At 36.5% G+C, this 20,763-nt stretch overlaps 1 protein-coding gene and 1 long non-coding RNA gene across 2 annotated transcripts in view; both read right to left on the bottom strand.

Moving 5' to 3' along the window:
* Window positions 1-820, bottom strand: part of LOC129415692 (uncharacterized) — a 117,065-nt gene extending 116,245 nt beyond the window's left edge. The window contains exon 1 of the long non-coding RNA XR_008634950.2: window positions 705-820. This is a non-coding gene — a long non-coding RNA (uncharacterized lncRNA). The remainder of the gene's footprint in view (window positions 1-704) is intronic.
* Window positions 821-5,823: 5,003 nt separating this feature from the next.
* pcdh15a (protocadherin-related 15a) overlaps window positions 5,824-20,763 on the bottom strand; it is a 351,466-nt gene continuing 336,526 nt past the window's right edge. Inside the window, exons 34-38 of the mRNA XM_073873588.1 lie at window positions 19,191-19,209; window positions 15,539-15,577; window positions 13,553-13,626; window positions 11,340-11,451; window positions 5,824-7,377 (exon numbers count right to left, since the gene is read on the bottom strand). Coding sequence (XP_073729689.1) covers window positions 6,808-7,377; window positions 11,340-11,451; window positions 13,553-13,626; window positions 15,539-15,577; window positions 19,191-19,209 — 814 coding nt within the window. The 3' untranslated portion in view covers window positions 5,824-6,807. The remainder of the gene's footprint in view (window positions 7,378-11,339; window positions 11,452-13,552; window positions 13,627-15,538; window positions 15,578-19,190; window positions 19,210-20,763) is intronic.

Raw genomic sequence — 20,763 nt, 5'->3', positions numbered from 1 at the left:
TGCACACTGGACGCTCATTTTAACATACTTCTATGTGGGACATAACTCTAGGATACGAATTGGGACCAAGGACTGTATCTTACAAAGACAAACAAACTAAACCTAAAAATCAAATCTACTATTTTTACAGCATGAGAAAACAGAAAAGCGACTTGACACGTAAAAACAAAACAGTTCACTAGAGAATCAGGCTGACAGATGCTGTCTGTCCCGAGGCTACACGGTTTATCTGACGTTAGTCGCTTCACTTCAGCAGTGTGGTTTTCTCCTGTGAGAAAATGAGTTTGCAGCATCGAAACCACACAATTACCCCTCACATGCAGCACTTCAGCGTGTCTGTCACGGGCCTAAACGAAAGATATATCATTTCATCTCAAACACACGCGACTCTTTCATAAACACCTGCGTGCGCGTTTCTCAGCGGCTAATTATATGATCTGTGTAATTAGACTCATAAGAGCGAGCTTTAATAGCAGCCCTGAAACATTCAATAGAGATAACAGCCTCATTCCTGCATTAAAGCACCTGAGCGCGCAAACCTCACACATAGCGCGAGCTGCTGAAACACGCGCTTCCTGGAAGCCCGCGCCCGTGAGCTCTGTAAGTACCGCGGTGTTATTAGTCATAGAAATTATGGTTCCACCAACATTTGATTAAAACCTATGAGAAAGAGGGTGGGCATGTTTGGAATGAAATCTACTTACTGGATACGATGCAGTAGTGGTGGGCGCTTTCAAAACACGGTGAAACTTTCACGAAATCTTTAGGTGTGTTTGATGTCACGCGGCGCTGCGCAGACCGATCGACGTATGACATCAAATTATCGCGAGAGCGACTTGAAAGCTGTGCGTTACATCGTAATGTTTCTGGAAACTTAATACTAAAGTAGATAAAGTGCATATTTATACGTTTTATATATTTAAAACATATTTTTGGTCTGAGAAATGTATTTTTTTACTGTATCAGCATATAAGAAATGCTCCCTACTTTCAATAGTATGTCAAAAAAAAAAAAAAAAAAAAATTTAATTTTATTCACTGCAAAAATGATTTTCAAGAAAAGAAATCTTATTTTTGTCTGGTATTCAGTGAAAATATCAAAAAATTATTAAATTAAGATGCTTTTTCTTGATGAGCAAAACGACCCAAGAAAATAAGTCTAGTTTTTAGACCAAAAATATCAAATTTAAGTGATTTTGTGCATAAAACAAGCACAAAAAAATCTGCCAATGGGGTAAGCAAAAAATTGAACATTTTTCTAAAAAGCATCTTAATTTAAGAATTTGTAGATATTTTTACTGAAAACAAGACAAAAATTATTTTCAAGAAAACATTTTCTTAGAATTAAGATTAAATCAAGATGCTTTTTCGGTAACACTTTATTATAATGTTCATTAGTTAACATTAGTTAATGTATTAACTAACATGAACAAATCATGAGCAATACATTTGTTACAGTATTTATTCATCTTTGTTAATGTTAGTTAGTAGAAATAAAGCTGTTCATTGTTTGTTCATGTTAGTTCACGGTGCATTAACTAACGTTAACCAAATTTTAATAAAGTATTAGTAATTGTTGAAATTAACATTAATAAAGATTAATAAATGCTGCACAAGTGCAGTTCATCATTAGTTCATGTTAACTAATGTAGTTAACTAATGAACATTATAATAAAGTGTTACCGCTTTTTCTTGATGAGCAAAACGATCCATTAAAATAAATCTAGTTTTTAGACCAAAAATATCAAATCTAAGTGATTTTGTGCATAAAACAAGCAAAAAAAATTCTTAAATTTTTTTGAATTTAGTGTTTCAGAAAAATGTTCAAGATTTTTTTGCTTACCCCATTGGCAGATTTTTTGCTTGTTTTATGCACAAATCACTTGAATTTGATATTTTTGGTCTAAAAACTAGACTTGGGTCGTTTTGCTCATCAAGAAATCAAGAATCTTAATTTAAGAATTTTTAGATATTTTTTCTAAAGACAAAAATACTAAGACAATTTTTTCTTGAAAATAACTTTTTGCAGTGTAGCAGCTTTACATGTAATACTCCCTTACAAGCCCAAGTGAGTGGGATCATAAAGGGGATTAAAATAAACAAAACACACTAGAAAGATACAAAGTTTTGGAATGTATGTAGTAAGAAGTAAGAGATAAACCTAATTTTGAAACCTAAAAAAAAATACTTTTTGCCTTTTTCTGTGAATTTTTCTGGGGACCACCTAGTAGCTCCTGGAGGCCCCCAGTTTGAAAACCCCCTTATTTAGGACACACTTTCTTTCGAAAGTCTGGTCATATTTTAAGTAACAAAATCGTAGTTCACTGGAAATGCTTGATGTAGTTGCTGTAATTTTAGAATTTTATTACTGTCAGTTTTATAGATATTGTCTTATTTTTGGAGGTCGCAGTGATTTCACTAAGTAAGATGTGGTCCTGGATCGGTGTTTTAATCAAATTAACCCCAACTTACCCTTAACTCAAACCCCAACCATTTTTACCCCCTCAAATAATAGTTTGAGAATAATTTTTTAAAAGCCCCTAACCCAATCCTAAATCTAACATATACCCTAATCCTGCAATCTGATTGGTTAGTGAAGATGTTGATCCAGGACCAACATCCTACTTTGTGAAATCACGTTTACCTATTTTTGGGTGTCAGTGCGCTGTTAAAGACCCCTGAAAGTTTGGAGGTCCTATGCTATAATCCACTGTATGCCAAGTGGCCTCAGTTGCACATTTTGTCAAGCACTATCTAACTGTACCATGTCAGCAGTCAGAATATTTCAGATATACAGAAAATATTTATACTTTATGTTATTTTGAACAGCCCATCTGTGCAAATCATCCGGTGATCTTCAGCATCTGTGAAATGTGAAGTTGAACCTTTCTCCATGACAAACACAAATAGGTCATGCACATGCACGCTAACAACCTGCCTCTGCCCACAAACACAGCATGCAGCTGAACCGGAGCCAGAGGAGAAATGAACCGGCTCTCAGTCAGAGCAGATTTATCTCAAGCATTCACAAATACAGAGCACATGTGCAGTAGGGCATTTATAAGACAGGTGGGTGACATACTGCAATCCACGCATCTTAACCATCACCATTTGACTGATATTGTATAACAAGTTGTGCTCAAGGTATCAGGATATTGTGTTCATCGCATAAAAAATAGATAAATGTGTTAGTATTGCCCTGGATTGACACTGTTCGAGAATTTTACATTGCTGTAGTGAATTCTTTTTTAATATCACACATAACATGTTCCAACTGCTTAATATGTATCAATGCAATAGGTGAAACGCATCTGCAAAGAGCAACGAAATAAAGTCAAGCTAGTATGCTTTTTAGAAAATCAGAAACTAACATGTTTGTTTGCTTTCCTTTTCAAAACCTCTTAGCTGATAAATTAAACACCTATACCAGACAGTCTACTCTATACCCAGACAGCAGATGACTCAGAACCGGATCTATTCCGGACCAACCGACTTCGGCCCAGATCCAGTGGGGATTGTGCACCCGAGTCCTCTGCTATCTGGGTAGGTAGCTAGATAGAGGGTTTTCAGTATAACATGTTTTGTGAAACCCTAACTAATGCCCACCAGCTTTGAGAATAGTGGATGGCTAAATAGTGTGTCTCCCTCTGCTGGTTAATGCAGAACAGTGCAGTTACACATGTCAATCACTTCACAGCATCGAAATGCACATTAGGTTACACAAACAATGCATTACAAACATTGTTCTAAGAATCTAATGTTTATAAGGTTTCAAACAAAGTTTTTACTTGAATGCAGGTAAACTTTATAAAATAAATTATAAAAAAGGTTACGGTAAGTGTGTGATTTCTCCACCAAAACAAAAGTTGACATGTCTGTCAAACCCCTATTGTACCTTTTGATCAGTAAGTTAGCCCTATACAAACATAGCAATGTTTAAAAAGCAGTACACTGCAAAAAATGACTTTCTTACTTAGTATTTTTGTCTTCTTTTCAGTACAAATATCTACAAATTCTTAAATCAAGATGTTTTTTCTTGATAAGCAAAATGACCTAAGGAAATAAGTCTGGTTTTTAGACAAAATGTATCAAATCTAAGTGAATTTGTGGATAAAACAAGCAAAAAAAAAATATATATATATATTTTGTTCATCAAGAAAATGCATCTTGACTTGAGAATTTTTAGATATTTGTGCTTAAAACAAGACAAAGGTAACTAAGAAAGTAATTTTTTTTGCAGTGTATACTTAAGAAAATAAGTCTAGTTTTTAGACAAAAAATATACAATTTAAGTGAAATGTGGTTAAAACAAACAATATCTGCCAATGGGGTGAGACAATTTTCTTGAATTAAGTGTTTAAGAAAAAAGTTAACACTTTCAAGATTTTTTCTCACCCATTGGCAGATTTTTTTTGATTGTTTACACTGCAAAAATGATTTTCAAGAAAAAAAATCTTGGTATGTTTGTCTTGTTTTCAGTAAAAATATCTAAGAATTCTTAAATTAAGATGCTTTTTCTTGATGAGCAAAATGACCCAAGAAAATAAGTCTAGTTTTTAGACCAAAAATATAAAATTTAATTGATATTGTGCATAAAACAAGCAAAAAAATCTGCCAATGAGGTAAGCAAATTTTTCTTGAATTTAGTGTTTATGATAGATAGATAGATAGATAGATAGATAGATAGATAGATAGATTTGAAATGGCAGATTTTTTGCTTGTTTTATGCACAAAATCACTAAAAACTAGACTTATTTTCTTGGATCGTTTTGCTCATCAAGAAAAACATCTTAATTTAAGAATTTTTTTATATTTTTACTGAAAACAAGATTTTTTTTTCTTGAAAACCATTTTTTTTTGCAGTGTAAGCAAAAAATTTTTGCAGTGTCCATGATCATTTTGCAAAGATGTATATTCAAAGAGAGAGTACTTTGGAAAAGTTTCCCAGACAGGGTTTAGATTAATCCAGGACTAGGCCTTATTTAGTTATATTAGGACATTTAAGTAGTTTTTACAAGCAAACCTTACAAAAGCAATACTGATGGTGTGCATCTTTACACAAAACATTGACATTAATATATGTTAAGATATATCAGTGCAAGCTGTTTTTAAATTAAGGCAGCTCAAACATGCATTTAATCTGGGACTAGGATCAACCCTATCCACGAATCTGCCCCATAGAGTACCAAATGTGACATAATTTGTCTTACTGTAGTAAAGATCATTAGATCCTGTCCTGTCAAAAAGCTTCAATAACTCTCAATCTTCATCAGTGGCTCCTCCATTTTCTCAGGCAGCATCATAATTTGGATAGACAACATATCTAAAAGAGCAATCAGACTTTGATGGACAGATGAGAAACTGTTGGGAGAAAAAAAATGAGCGTGTGCCCAATGACTAATCTGAGTCTCTGTAATAAAGCAAAGCACGTCAGTGCACACTGCAAAAAAATGACTTTCTTAGTATTTTTGTCTTGTTTTCAGTACAAATATCTATCTTAAGTCAAGATGCATTATCTTGATGAGCAAATTGACCTAAGAAAATAAATTCATAAAATTAAAGTGAATTTGTGCTTAAAAAATCTTTAATTTAAGATATTTTTACCCCTTTGACAGATTTTGTTGCTTGTTTAAGCACAAATTCACATTTTTTGTCTAAAAACTAGACTTATTTTTAAAACTAGGTAATTTTGCTCATTAAGAAAATGCATGTTGATTTAAGACTTTTTTTGATATTGTACTGAAAACAAGACAAAAACACAAAGCAAGAAAGTCATCTCCTGCAGTGCATGTATTGTCACCCTAACAAAAAAAATCAAATAATATTTGTTTAATGTCAATTTATTAATAAACATGTTTGCATGACCTGCACATGTTCACACATTTATTTCTGATTATAAATCAAAGCTAAAATATCAGACCAAATGAAAAAAAGACGTGTTCTAGATCAGTGGTTCTCAATTTTTTTCGATGTGCGCCCGCCCCCAACTTGTGTATGGTGCATCCCTAAATGCCCCCCCCCAAAAAAAATGATGACGACAAAACTTAACTTAAAATTAAGGAAAACTTAGTATATTACAAAATTCAGTGCTGTTGGTTAGTAGCCTTACTTTCTGAGGTTTACACATCATTTATGATAAATTCATGTGTTTTATAAAATATCATTAAACTGGGACCCCTGGCACCATCTCAGGACCCCCCAGGGGACCCAGTTTGAGAACCACTGTTCTAGATAAATTTATTAGATTTTTTGACAAAAAAAGAAAGAAAAACGTTTTGTATATAACACAGTTCAAGTTATCAAAATACATATTTTATACTTGGTTACATTTATAGATCTATGTAAATAATCTTCTCAAAATATTAGGGCCATTACAACCATATATATATTATTTCAATGTAAAAATACATCCATTAAAAAAATGTGAGAAATCACTCAGCGCTGCAGCCGTTTCTCAATTTTGTCTCAATTTTAAAAGATACACCTCAATCTTCTGCAATAGACACGCTTAAATCGGCCAGATTTTCTCTGTATCGTCTGTTTGTGAAATATCAACGTATCATTTTAATCGCGTGGTTTATACATTTCGATGTGAAGTAATCATACCGAATAGCCCTGTCTCCCACATCAATTTTCTCTCACCAATGATAAGAACTGGAATATGATAACCATCTCCCTGAAAAATGATGTACCACATTCGGTGTTTGATGTAAGTATAACAACAGAATTACAATCGCCTGTTATTGACCCAGATAAAACATCAAAAAGGCTATAAAAGAAAGGGTAACAACATTAGTAAACCCCAAATTTAGAGTTTTGTCATTGGTATGTGTAAGTTATTCCAAGGTCCCATCCACAGCTCTTCTTCATCAGATGTCAATGTTTGCTCACATGGACCCATGAGAGACTCGAGGGGCGCTGTAATCCCTCCGTTGTCCACCGAGGACTCCTGCTCACTGTTCCCGCTGTGCTGCCGCAAACGGGCTTTGTCGATGTTGGATTTGGGTCCTATGCTGTTAGGGCCCGTTACGCGACAGTCTTTGGAGTTGAGGTTGTGATCAGTAACAGAAGAAAGAGCTGTGGTGATGCTGGGAGTGGGCCCATTATCTCCTGTTCCATTTAAAGGTAACTGCTCTTCATGCGTGACACCCAGTTTATCCAGTTTTTTGAATTGCTTGCCCAATCGCACAGGAGAGCCCATTTTTAAGTTGTTGGGGTAAGGGGGCCTTCGCGTTCTGATGATGGTACCGTTTTGGGCAAGGTATACCGATCCGTTGATGTTACTGTGACTGGTGACGTCCGAGCCACTGTCCTCCGCCGTGGAAGTCGTGTCTTGATCTCGGTCCAAAACCAGTTTGATCCTCTTCTTTTTGCCAGCCTGGAGATCAGAGAGAAGAGTTATAAACACAAATCCACAAAAAAGAAACCCTTCGCTAGGTGTAATGTCACCTTCCTTTGAAGGTGAGAGGAGGAGAATACATTTGGATGATATGCCAATAAAAATTTCATGTGGAGACAACAGATTTATATACAAGTATTCATAAAATTCTTTCTACTTTCATTTTTTAGCAATTTAACATTAAAGGCGGGGTGCATGATCTCTGAAACCAGTTTTGACATTTAAAATCACCTAACCAAACACGCCCCTACCCCAATAGAATCTGGACCTTATTTTGATAAACCCACCTCACACATACGCAACCCAGGCAACGATGTTGGTTGGTAGAAACGCCCCTTACTGCTGATTGGCTACAAGTGTGTTTTGGCACTCGGCCTGACTTCCTTTCCCAAAGCGTTTCTTATAAATCATGCACCTGCCTTTTAAAGGAATTTTTTGCTTTCATAATAAATTCCTAATAATTCACTCACCTCCATTTCATATAAGATGTTTATGTCTTTCTTTGTTCAGTCGAAAAGAAATCAACAGTTTACAGTTTTAATGCAGCGTCAAAGGGCTCTAAACAATCCCAACCGATGCATAAGTGTCTTATCTAGCGAAACGATCGTCATTTTCACAAAAAAATTAGCACAACTTCTTGTCTTGCACTAGCCGTGTGATGCGTCAGCGCGACCTTATGTTTTATGTAATCACGCCCAAAGGTCACGCGTTACATATGTGAAACGCACACTTGCGGACTATTTGAAAAAAAACCCCCAAAGACATTGTATCATTTCACATACAATGTCTGAACGGTCCTCTTTCTCCACACTTGTTAACACTGGAGCTGTAATTTCGCATACGTCATGCATGACCTTGGTGCGTCACACACGGGTGTGCCTCATGAGACTTGAAAAGTGAAGCCGCTGGCTCTACAAGTCATAAACCCGGCCCTCTCCATTCAAACGAATGGGACTCTGCTCTTAATAAAAAAAAAACGTTTACACTTCCAATAAAAGTTTCCGTAAGATGATTTTGGTCCTTTTTCAAGTAGTTGTTATCACGCTGATATATGTTCAAGTGTTCATTTTTGTGATAAGTTTAATTTTAGCTAGTAATTTGATGCTATAGAAACAGGGCGTGTCATCATGATTGGCGTGGCTGAATTGGTCGCGCGAGCGTTTGGGCGGAAGTTTGATAACGCGGCTCCACGGACGATTCCTTCTACCCATGCCTTGACTCCAAACTGAAGTTTTTACATAACATGGCAGCGACCATGGTCAGACGTGTTTGACTTCAATTCATTACAATGGAGGCGACGACGTGTCGTCCATCTTTTTTTACAGTCTATGGTCAAACGTGCAAGATAAGAATCTGTGGTTTTAAAAGTACATATCTCTTATTTATTGGCGAAAATTATGATTGTTTTCGTAGATAAGACCCTTATGCCTTGGTTGGGATTGTTTAGAGTCCTTTGAAGCTGCACTGAAATTCAGGTCCACTGAAGTCCACTATATGGAGAAAAATCCTGGAATGTTTTCCTCAAAAAACATTCTCTCATAAACATCTTGGATGACATGGCAGTGAATAAATTATCAGAATTTTTATTTATGAATGTGGAATATTTATTTAAATATAAAATCAAATTTCCATGATGCACTGAATGTTTTAGAGAATATTTTTAACAAACTGAAATAAGCCAAATTAAGTAGCAGAGAAGCAAACATGACCTCATGGAATCAAAACATTAAACCACTCACAGAAATATAGTGTTTGGAAAAACAAACATACAGTAAAAAATTGGATGAAAGCGTTAGGATTAGAGATTAAAACAACAATCCTTTATTCACTCGAGAGGAGGAAGCACAGCAGACAGAAAAGACCGAAGCTTTATCAGCATGGCCTTTCCCCATGCAGTCTTAGTTGATCCAAAACACACCAGAATAAGAGAAAAGACTGTAAAAAGGGAAAATCACTGCACTCCATGACAAGCAAGTCTTACTTGACCTTCCCCTCTCCTTTTCTTTTTAAAAAGCAGTGGAGTCTCCCGATTCAGAATCTTTATCCGATTCTTCTGTGGTTTCTCCCGTTCCTGACCGCTTTGAGCGACGAACAGAACCGCTCTCAGATGCAGAGGCGCTGTCAGACGTGATGGCGTCCTCATCCACCTCCGTGATGGGTGAGAGACCTCCGAACCCTTCATCTGAGCTCCCAGTCACGCTGCTCTCTATGGGGTATGGTGTGCCTCCACTTTCAGTTGCTGAGATCACGCTGGACCTTCTTGACATTGATCCATCACTTAGTTCACTGGCTGACTCTCTGCTTTTCTCTGTTGCTTCGTCATCTTCCTTTTCTTCTTCCTCTTCCTCGCTTTCCTCATCAATGGTGTCCTGGGACGATCTGGTCATCACGCTCTTGCGAGAACGTTGACTTCCTCCGGCGGATCTGGAGCTGGTGGAGCTTCTCTCGCTGCCGGACATGGAGACCGCATCTGATTTGGCGTCATCAGACGCTGCGGATTCACTCATTTCAGTCTCTGAAGCCTCTTCAGATTCACTGGGCTTTGAACTTCCCGATCTTATCTCAGCACTACTCTCCTCACCAGACGCTGATGCACGAGAAGACCTCACTGAAGATCGGGCAGTGCTGCCACCTGATCCGCTGCCACTTGGAGTACCGCTAGCGCTACCAGAAATGCTTTTGCTGCTTCGTGTTCCTGCACTGGACCGCTCGGAGGAGGTCTTACTGACCTCAGTGCGGGAGGACTTCATTGAGGAGCGAGCAGAAGACGGCTCTGATCCAGACGCTTCCGTTCCTTCTTCTTCCTCAGTCTCTTCTTCTTCTTCAGACTCCTTTTCTGTTGCAGAACTCTTCTCAGCACTGGACTCTTCCTCGGTGCCTGACTTTTCAGTCCCAGATTTGGATTCTTTTTCCGTTCCTGAGGTTTTTCCAGACCTTGACTCTTCCTCCGAGCCGGATTCCTCTTCGGAGTCGGACCCTTTCTCGGTTTCGGATTCTTCTTTTTCAGTTCCTGACTTCTCTGTCTCAGTTTTAGATTTGCTTTCAGCATCAGACTCGTCTGGTTCCTCTGGCTCCGATTCAGAATCAACCGTGCTCTCTCTGTCATCGTGGTCCAGATCCAATTTCAGATAATCCTTATCTTCAGCGACACTGCTCCTCTCAGACAATTCCTCCTCATCCGAGCTCTTCTTCCGACTCTCTGCCTCTGACCCACTCCCGCTGGGCTCCGGCTCGCTGACGCTGATGGACACTTTCGATTTCTTCTCTTCTCTCTCCGACTCTGCAGATTCATCTTTCTCGCTGGCAGAACTTCGACTGATGCTGCTGAGTGACTTCCTTTTAACTTGCAGTTTTTTCGCCACGTTGATACGTTTCAGGACTTTTGAGAGTCTGTTCCTGGCCGAGGACGTGCCATCGATGGACTCGCTCGGACTACCAGACAGGCTCTCCTGACTATCGATACGACGTGCGGATGTCAGCTTGGCATAATCTTTGTCTTTCTTCCCTTTTCCAAACATCATTGGGAAGATCTTGGCCTTTTTCCAAGGAGAGATCGTTGGTTCGACTTTCTTTCCAACAACGAGCAGCTTGCTGAGCTTCATGACAGATTTCAGCCTCTTTGAAGCTTTGGATTCTTCAGGTTCAGCTTCTGCCACATCTTCTGTGGGAATCTCTGTGGGAGGCTCTGCCTCTTCAATCTCATCCTCTGGTGGGAAATCTTGGAATCCCACTTGTTTGCCACGCCCACGACCTCTACCTCGCCCACCTCTCCCTCTTCCCCGACCCTGTTGTGACATCATTTCCTTTAAAACAACCTTATTATTTGAAGCACAGATTGCAAAATTGCAGTGAGGGGATTTTAAATAACACGTACAATAATAATGAAGAGAAAACATTATAAGCAGCTGGTAAGATTTCAAATAATGAATGTGTAAGACTACCTCTGGTCCACTAAAATAATACCCGTCATCCTCCGTGATGGCCTCTCCATACTCATCATACATGGGTGTGATCAGCCTTCTGCGACTGCCATAAGGTGGATACGGATCATATCTGGATTTGGACATATGATACAACATATTAGTTCATAGATTACCCATACATCTCCACTGGTGTAGAAGAAATCAACTAGTTTTGACTTCACACCCTTAGCTTATTTACACCTCAGATTGCCTCGCACCTCACATCTGCCTGTTGTTTCTCACCTACTGGTTGCATTAAGTTCAGATTTTCACAATTTTTTGAGGGGGGACCAAAGCAAATACCTCATTACGCCTGAAATCGACTTCATCAGACATTTGGACACACCTATACTAGACATAGAGACCCGATGATCTAGAGATAAAAAGCTAAACCCCCATTAACGATCTCTCAAAGCCTTGGATCCTCAGCAGGCCAGGTCAGTGTAATAGCAGGTGCACTTCAGACTCAACACATCTATAGCCCGACTGAAGAGCAGCGTTTATCTTTCATAATCTCTCCCTTGATGTCTGTAATCAAAGCCATATTTTCTCCTCAAAGTCTTTTTTATGGGCAAGGAAATCTTAAGAGGTTGCATTTGGATAAAATTGTTGAGGGAATCAGTCAATAATTCGTGGTGCTCTAAGATTTTTTCTTAGATCTCTAGCTGTGCTTAGAAAGCAATAATGATGTTAAGCAACCCCCTATAGAGTACATAGAGTATACAACCCAAATAAGATAGACTGTTATCATTGTTCGAAGATTATGGGGGTCCCCTAGCTAAGCCCCCCCATCATTATAGGGTCACCATGATTTCACAAAGTAAGATATGATCTTGGATCAACATCATTTGGATTAGTTTATTGCGAAACTTGGGCAAATAATGGACAGTAGCTCTTTGTGGCACCACAGCATGATAATTTTAAATTCATGTACTATTTTAATTTAATAAAAACCAGGGGACCCCCCCTAATTTTTATTTCTGTGCTTTAAAGAGGGTCCCTCAATGCTTATAGGAGGTCCAGGACCACCCCAGCCCCCCTCAAATTTGAACACTGACTGTAGTATACTTTAGTATTTACTATAGTATAGTGTAGTATATTATAATTAATGTATATTACAGTATTGTGCAGTATTAACTACTGTATAGTGAAATAATAGACTGTAGTAAATACTTTAGTATACTTTAATATTTACTATGGTAAGGTTAAAAAACACTTTAGTATCTGTGAATTTTACTGTAGTTTACTATAGTAAATACTAAAGTATACCACTGTATTTTTTACCTCTGTGAACAGAAATGTTATTGTCAAAGTATATCATCTGTTTAGTGATCACGGCTTATGCTCAGAGCCTGAGGACCATCTGCTCTTTCTTTCCACAGGCAAAAATAATGACTCTAATGGACCTTAGATACGTGCTAGAGTCTGAACTTAGGCCTGAAAGTCCTGCGAGCAAATATGCACCTCGCATTGTAATGAATCCGCTGAGCTAAGACGACCGTGTGGAGCTGAGCACAAATTAATCTCGTCAAAGCTTCCAGCAGAGCGGCCGACATTAAAGCAGGCACTACAGCATCTGTTCAAACTGTAAAGCTCAATGCTCACTTAATGTACAGTAGTCACCTGAGCTGAGCTTCTTAAGATAAGAAGACGTAGATAAGGTCACATTTTATGAAATATATCTTATTTATAGCATGCTTACATTTTTAGCTTATTGTTTTTAACCGTAGCTTGGATATATTAAGCATACGATTTCTCTTGAGCTTGAAACTTTATGTGAAATGTAGGGCACAACAAACGGAGGAGAAAAAAGTGCAGCCATGCCGCTAGATGTCAGTATAAGTCTGACTCAACTGCTACTGTATATAAGTAACATGACTGCAAATACAGTACATATAACATCAAATGCACAGATACATATGGGGAGCTCAGATGCAAAAGCCACTAAACGCCATCTCCGTCAAAAAATGAGATAATGATATTAACCGAATGCTCTTGGCATGTTTTATACGTTTACCAAATACTTTCACTTCAAATCTGCTTAATCCCAGCCTCAGGGCATTCAGAAATACCAGCATACTATTAATACTGTACTATTGGTAGAGTCTAATAATAAACGCTCATTTACAAGAAACATGTTAGGCACACTTAGTGGGTTTTGCATCCTACTTATTAAGTCCTATAAGACTCACCCTTGATCGTAGCTATAGTAGTCTTGGGTATAGTAATCTTGGCCAGGATCGATGCCTGATTCCATGGAAAGGGCCTAAAAATACAGATGAAGACATCATCAACCACAGCATTTGGTGCACAATTTACTATAAAGTCCATAATATTTTGATGCACAGTGTGCATATTCTCTGATATACTATACACTTAATAACATAACATAACATAACATATTTAATAAGCCAAATATGCATGCAAGTTATTTATATGTATTACTTAATGTGATATTTTAAAAAGACTGTGTCAATGTTTACTCATCCTTATGCCACTCTGTTTTCATTTAAAAACATTTTTTTGGCTTTACAGACTCAGTCAGGTTTATTTCACACAAAATAGTTAATGGGTTATTTTCAACCCAGCGCTGGGTCAAAAAGGGACAAACCCAACTTGTTGGGTTGTAATATAACCTATGCTGGGTTGTTCTAACCTATTGTTGGGTCAAATATAAACACATTCTGGGTTAATTAACCTAACGCTGGATTAAAAAAATAACCCAGCATTTTATTTACACTGTAAAAAATGTCTGTAGAAATTACAGTATTAATGGGTATTGCTGGCAACTAGCTGCCAGTAACTTACTGTAGATTTTACATTTATGGTATTTACTGGCAACATTTCGTTCAAAGTTAAATGAACATGAAACCTTTTCAGACTTTATCTTCTACAGTAAGTTACTGGGAACCAGCTGCAAAATTACAGCAAATTTTTTACAGTGTAGACTATATTTTAATAAACTTCTCCTTTAATTTTTCAGATGTATAAACATGATAAAATGTTAAATTATTGTAAAACTATCATTATAAATATGAATAAACATTCAATAGACTCACACTGCAAAAAATTGCTTTCTTACTTTTTAATTCTTAAATTAAGATGCTTTTTCTAGTTTTTAGACCAAAAATATAAAATGTAAGTGATTTTGTGCAGAAAACAAGCAAAAAATCTTGAACATTTTTCTTAAACACTAAATTCAAGAAAAATTCAAGAAAATTTTGCTTACCCCATTAGCAGATTTTTTTGAACAAAATCACCTAAATTTGATATTTTTGGTCTAAAAACTAGACTTATTTTCTTTTTGTTTTGCTCATCAAGAAAAAGCATCTTAATTTAAGAATTTTTAGATATTTAAGACAAAAATACTAAGAATACTAAATGTAATATTAATAAACATTTAATAGACCCAATGAATAAACAAATTGGGTCTTATACTCGGCATACAAAATTACTTTCTTATCTGGTATTTTTGTCTTGTACAAATATCTAAAAATTGTTAAACTAAGATGCATTTTTTTTTTTTGATGATCAAAATGACCTAAGAAAATAAGTCTAGTTTTTAGCCAAAAAACAACATTTAAATGAATTTGTGCTTAAATCAAGATGCATTTTCTTGATGAGCAAAATGACCTAAGAAAATAAGTCAAGTAAATTTGTGCTTAAAACAAGCAAAAAAAAATCTGCCAGTGGGCTAAGAAAAATATTCTTACATTTTCTTAAATTAAGTGTTTAAGAAAAAGTTTAAGATTTTCTTCTTACCCCATTGGCAGATTAATTGTTTTGCTTGTTTTAAGTATTTTTTAGATATTTGTACGGAAAACAAGACAAAAAGTAAGTAAGAAAGTCATTTCTTGCAGTGTGTGTCTTTAACTCATCTACTTATACGGTAATGGACTCCTAAATTGTAAATTTAATTTTTAGCAAATATAGGCGTGTACATCTACTCCTAATGCAACCTGCATTTGACTATCATCAGCAAACAGCATTTCAGGGTTCATATATGTGATGTAAACTATTAGCTACTGACCAAACTTCATTAAAATACATCACCTGCATCTCAAGCCCTTTCATAAGGTCATTAACAACGAGTCATATCCAAAATCTGAGGTAAGTAAATTTGAAAGAACACAGAAAGGAAATCTGGTGAAAGACATGCAGAAGAACAGAGACGCTACCCCGGGCCGAAGCAGAGACGGTCTTAACAGCTGCTGCTGCTGCTCACACAGTCATGGAAAGAGAAGAGAGACAAAGAATTGACGCTGAGATAAAGCGTGTGAAAGGCAAAGCAGAATAAAAGCTATAAAGACAATGAGAATGCCAGGAGAAGATGTCACTGCATACATTTATAATCAGGCAGAACATGACAACAAAAAGATGCGAGTTAAAGACAGAAAGAGGGGGTGGATGAAGCGAGGTCCTGGTGGGAAAGATAATGACAGAGACGGAGAGGACGGAAAAATTATTCATTGAAACAACTAAAAGAAAACTTTAAGAGCTAAAGTGCCTGAAAGGTCACATTTGAGAGCTCGTACGCTACAGTACACGCCTACCTGCATACATTTGGGAAGTGATGCTATATTTTCTTAGGGCAAAATTATGCATGCAGGCTGACGTTAAGACAAGACTGTTCAATTTAAGAAGCCTCCTTAGTGGGGCATAAATGTAAGTTTAATGAAAGAGTCTCTATCGGTTTTTACATCTCATTGAGATTCAACTGGAGCTCTCTCTCGGGGTGCTATTGGCAGCCTGAAGTGACAAGGAACAAGGCTCTTTCTTACCTACCAATATTAAAGACCCGTGAATCATACCAACTATAAATAAAACTCGAGTTTTACATTCCTAGAGGAAATGTGAGTCACTGACATGATGTTTGGATGCTGTTATGCTAAACTGTTCATACGGGCTATTGGCCCGGGTCAAAACAGTCACCTTGATAGTCTGCTCTTTAGATTTGGCTTGGGTTGCTCATTCAATGTAAATCTTAGATTTATTTATCCATTTTATATTTTTTCTGGTGAAAATGTCATTCTGATTCATTGCTATGAAAAGTAACAGCTGTATCTCAACACTGATTTATTCTAGTTTGTGAAAAATTATTGACAAATAAAATGGTCCCAGGACAGTTCCCTTTTTTAAAAGTACCTCTTTGTACCCAAATAGTTAAAATATTTGTACCTATTGGTACCAAATGTATAAAGCCGTGGAAAAAATAAAGAGTCCCCTCCAGTTTTGACTTCAATCATCATTTCTAGAAGTGTCAGTTGAATTTTAACTAAAGCAAATGTCGGGAGTGACATAATTTCACCCAACAGCAAATGTAGACTGAGAATATGACAAGACCCATAAAATATGTGACTAAAAATCTTTTTATAAAGTGGGCAGTTCTTCATTCTGATTGGTTGAAACGCGCTCTAAGCCGTGATAAAATACCCCGGTAAACCCACGGTTCAGACCGCATTACAAGTATCACTGCGCCACTGTTGCTGCGTACTGATTTATGAAAATAAACACCACAGAGTCTTTAATCATATTTTTAATTTGTATACAATTGCACAATTATGGCGATATCCAGATAAATGTCAATAAATATTGTTGAGTCATCTCGTCGATAAAGAGAAAATGTTCTCTGAGTTGTTTTTGTCTTAAATTGATATTTCCGCTATTATCCACTAGATGGCAATCTTACCCAACTTAAACACTGATGCATTCACTCAACAACACTGAAAACAGCGTCGTGTAAGTTTTAATGGCTCTGAATCTGATCTCTTACAAAAGTTGTTGAGTGAAGGTAGAATGAAGCGTTTTTTTTGTTGTTGTTTGAAAGCGGATGGTCTGTTCTTTCATTTGATATTTTATGTTTATTTAAAGAGGATAATTTTTCTGTAAGGCATTAATCTAAAACTGGGTACCAACTTAAAAAAAAAAAAAAAAACGCTGACGGGGAAAGAGTTAAAGTTAAGCATGCTTCCAAGCATATTTAATCATCACTTCAACAGTTGCACGATATAAATGTTAATGTATAAATTAGATTAATGGTGATTAATAAAAATAAACACCACAGTCTTAAATCATATTTTCATTGTCTCTTTGCTGCGTCTGTGTTGGTTGTGAATTGCGCTCTGTTTCAGTCACACTTGATTCTGAGGAACTACTTTGTTTGGCGGAAGAGTAATATTTGTACTAATATAATTACAACTTATTTGTGTTTTATTTAATGAAATCCCGCTAACGTTATGCATATGAAGTAACCGTTTTATAAACACAACCCCCGCGAAGCAGTGGGGTTACAGTGCATTTTATAACAGCTAAGGGATTTTAGGCACTCGGCTTCGTGCCTAACAACGCCCCTTAGCTGTTATAAAATGCACTGGTAACCCACTGCTTCTTGGGGCTTATTGCTTTATTTTATCATTTTTTAATTTTTCCTAAAACACATGTAAAAACATTAGTATTTTGTTGTTAAGAAATGAATTTAAACTTGTTTTCTGTGCAGAAAGAGGACCGTTCAGATGTTGTATGTGGAATGATACTAATTAAACGAAAATCAAAAAAATCATTTTTGTCTTGTTTTCAGTACAAATATCTAAACATTCTTAAATCAAGATGAATTTTCTTGAGGAGCAAAAGAAAATAAGTCTAGTTTTTAGACAAAATATATCAAATTGAAGGGAATTTGTGCTTAAAACAAGCAAAAATATCTGCCAGTGGGGTAAGAAAAATGTACTTGAATTAAGTGTTTAAGAAAAAATAAATCTTATTTCAAGGTTTTTTTCTCACCCCATTGGCAGATATTTTTGTTTGTTTTAAGCACAAGTTCACTTAAATTGTATATTTTTAGTCTAAAAACTAGACAAATTTCCTTAGGTCATTTTGCTCATCAAGAAAATGCATCTTAATTTAAGAATTTTTAAATATTTCTACTGAAAACAGGGGCGGATTAACCATTATCGGTCTGAAAACAAGACAAAAATAAGAAAGTCATTTTTTTTGCAGTGTAACAATTTTTACCCCTCAAGTTAGTATGAAATAATAGTTTGATAATAATTTTGTAACCCTAAAGATTACTAAAGATAATAACAAAAGATCCTTACCGTCAACGAGGTGAAAATAATCCAGACGCAGAGATATTAGTCGTTTCTCAACCTAAAGGCTGCAGCCTCTTGAGGTATCATTTGTAGATTGCATACGTCATCTATACGTCGTCTTATTTGAGTATATTAACATTTGTAAAGTTGACCATCATTCTAAGTTAATTGTAAATTGTTGTAATATGTTTATGACTTGCGAATGTAATACTCAGTTAACTTAAATAAACCAAGCCTAATGAAGTATGCAGCCTGCATATGCGACCTCCGCATTGACTCGCGCATCATTCCTCCAGAAAACAGAGTAATGCGCTTTTGAGAGTTTACATTTATTGCTGAAATCTTTTTTTGTATTTGGCAAAATTGGGACAAATAATGGACAGTATCGCTTTGTGGCAGTGCAGAACGAGAATGTCAAATTCACGTAGTATTTTAATTTTTTATAAAAACCAGGGGACCCCCCCAAATTTATATTTTTGTGCTTTATAGGTGGTCCCTCAATGCACTGAAATGGTCTCCAAAACTGTAGATATTTGTACTTAAATGGTACATATTAAAACCTTTTTCCCCCTGCCTGGGATCATATATTGACAACAGTTGCCAAATAATTTTGACTAAGCTACACAGCAAAGTTGACCCTTACCTTAACATGAGCAAAAGTGACAGTGATGCTTGCTTTAACATGCAAAACTAAAATAAATACATGAAAACAACCAAAGGAAATGCTGACAAAATGACTTACCTGTCTGCCAAAGCCACGCCTGCGGAGGAGAAGAGAGGAGTTAGAATGACATTCAAATGGAAAAGTCAAATCTGCAGCCTAGCCAAGTGAATTTATGGCTGTGGCTGTTCAACGTTCATGGGTATAATTCGCTTTTATCTCAGTGTTGGAGAATTTCAACACTTTCTGTCCTCTCTTATCGCAGGACCAGAATGAAAAGACCATGTTTAAGTGGCAAAGTGCTTGTAAGTCTTATGATAAAAATGCACTCAGAGAACAGACGCCAATAGTCCTGACACAAGCAATTTTACCTACAGCTGCAGTGGGACTTCATATTCACCATCATGCTGAGAAAAGCAGACATCTTTTGCTTTTCATTTTCTGATGAATAGCTAAGCAATGTGTGTGTGTGTGTGTGTGTGTGTGTGTTTACTAAGCTAGACTTTTGAGACACAATGGTCAGGAACTAGAAAAACTCAATTTGGAGACCACCATCAAAGAGAAGATTACAGTAATGAGACTTGAAGGGGTAAAATATTTAATTATTAGGAAAATCATGTTATAATGTAAAAAAACTACAAAAAATAAAAACACTCCCAGTCCTAAAATAGGCTTAATTTTCTTGAAAAAAAAAATAATAATAAAATAAATTCCTTGTCTCTTTTAATGCTTTTGGCATATGCTTGCAAAGTGTGTTACCGCTCTGCCAGCTGAACTAGCATCTGTTGAATATAAATAAAATATATACACTTATTACAAGGCTCTCTAAAATGCTTGATTCTGATTGGCCAGTCAGGCAGGGAATGAGTTAATAACATATCTGGCCTTATATTTACAAATGATTCAACCAAATAGTGTGTTTGTGACATTTGAAGTCTTGTCTTATCTTAAGTAAACTGGTTTTCCTCATGGAAGGGGTGTATTTTTTCAAAATGAACAAATAAAATATTTCAAATCAATATTTAATGCTCCTTACCTTACTTATGAGGTAAATAGCAGCGTAATAAGCAGGATAATGTACAGGCAGCAGGTGGTTATCGCAAAAATAAGTCTGACAGTCTTGGATCACACTAAAGGGGCTTATTTTACAATAACAACCTGCGTCTGTACATTATCCTGCTTATTATCCCTAACATACTGTACATAGCTTACACACACACACACACACACACACACATGCACGCACATGAATAAGAGTTAATATTGGCAGGGCTTTTCATCATCTGAAGGGTTTAAATACTCAAGCAAAGATGCTTGAAAATTTCCCTTTTCATTTAGTCCAAATAAACGCAGCAGATATATGATATTACTACAGTTCAGTTCAGATGATGGTTTCAGATGTACCTCTTATGGTCATGTGAATGTATAATGACAGATCCGCTGTGATGCAGTGAGCACAGACATAAAATTCATCCACACAGAGTAGCGGGGCAAAATATTACTCTGCAAATAACTGCAATTCATGTTTTAAACAGAGATGGCGATGGAGGGGCAAGAGTTACGGATTGCAGCTTTAAAACAATACAAATCGCATGTACATGTGTGTTTGAGAGTGAGTACTGAGGGATGTCAGAGGCTGTACAATATGTTTAAC

The sequence above is a fragment of the Misgurnus anguillicaudatus genome, chromosome 11 (assembly GCF_027580225.2).
Source record: "Misgurnus anguillicaudatus chromosome 11, ASM2758022v2, whole genome shotgun sequence".
In the NCBI taxonomy this organism is placed as follows: domain Eukaryota; kingdom Metazoa; phylum Chordata; class Actinopteri; order Cypriniformes; family Cobitidae; genus Misgurnus; species Misgurnus anguillicaudatus.
This window is presented reverse-complemented; position numbering and strand designations above follow the sequence as displayed.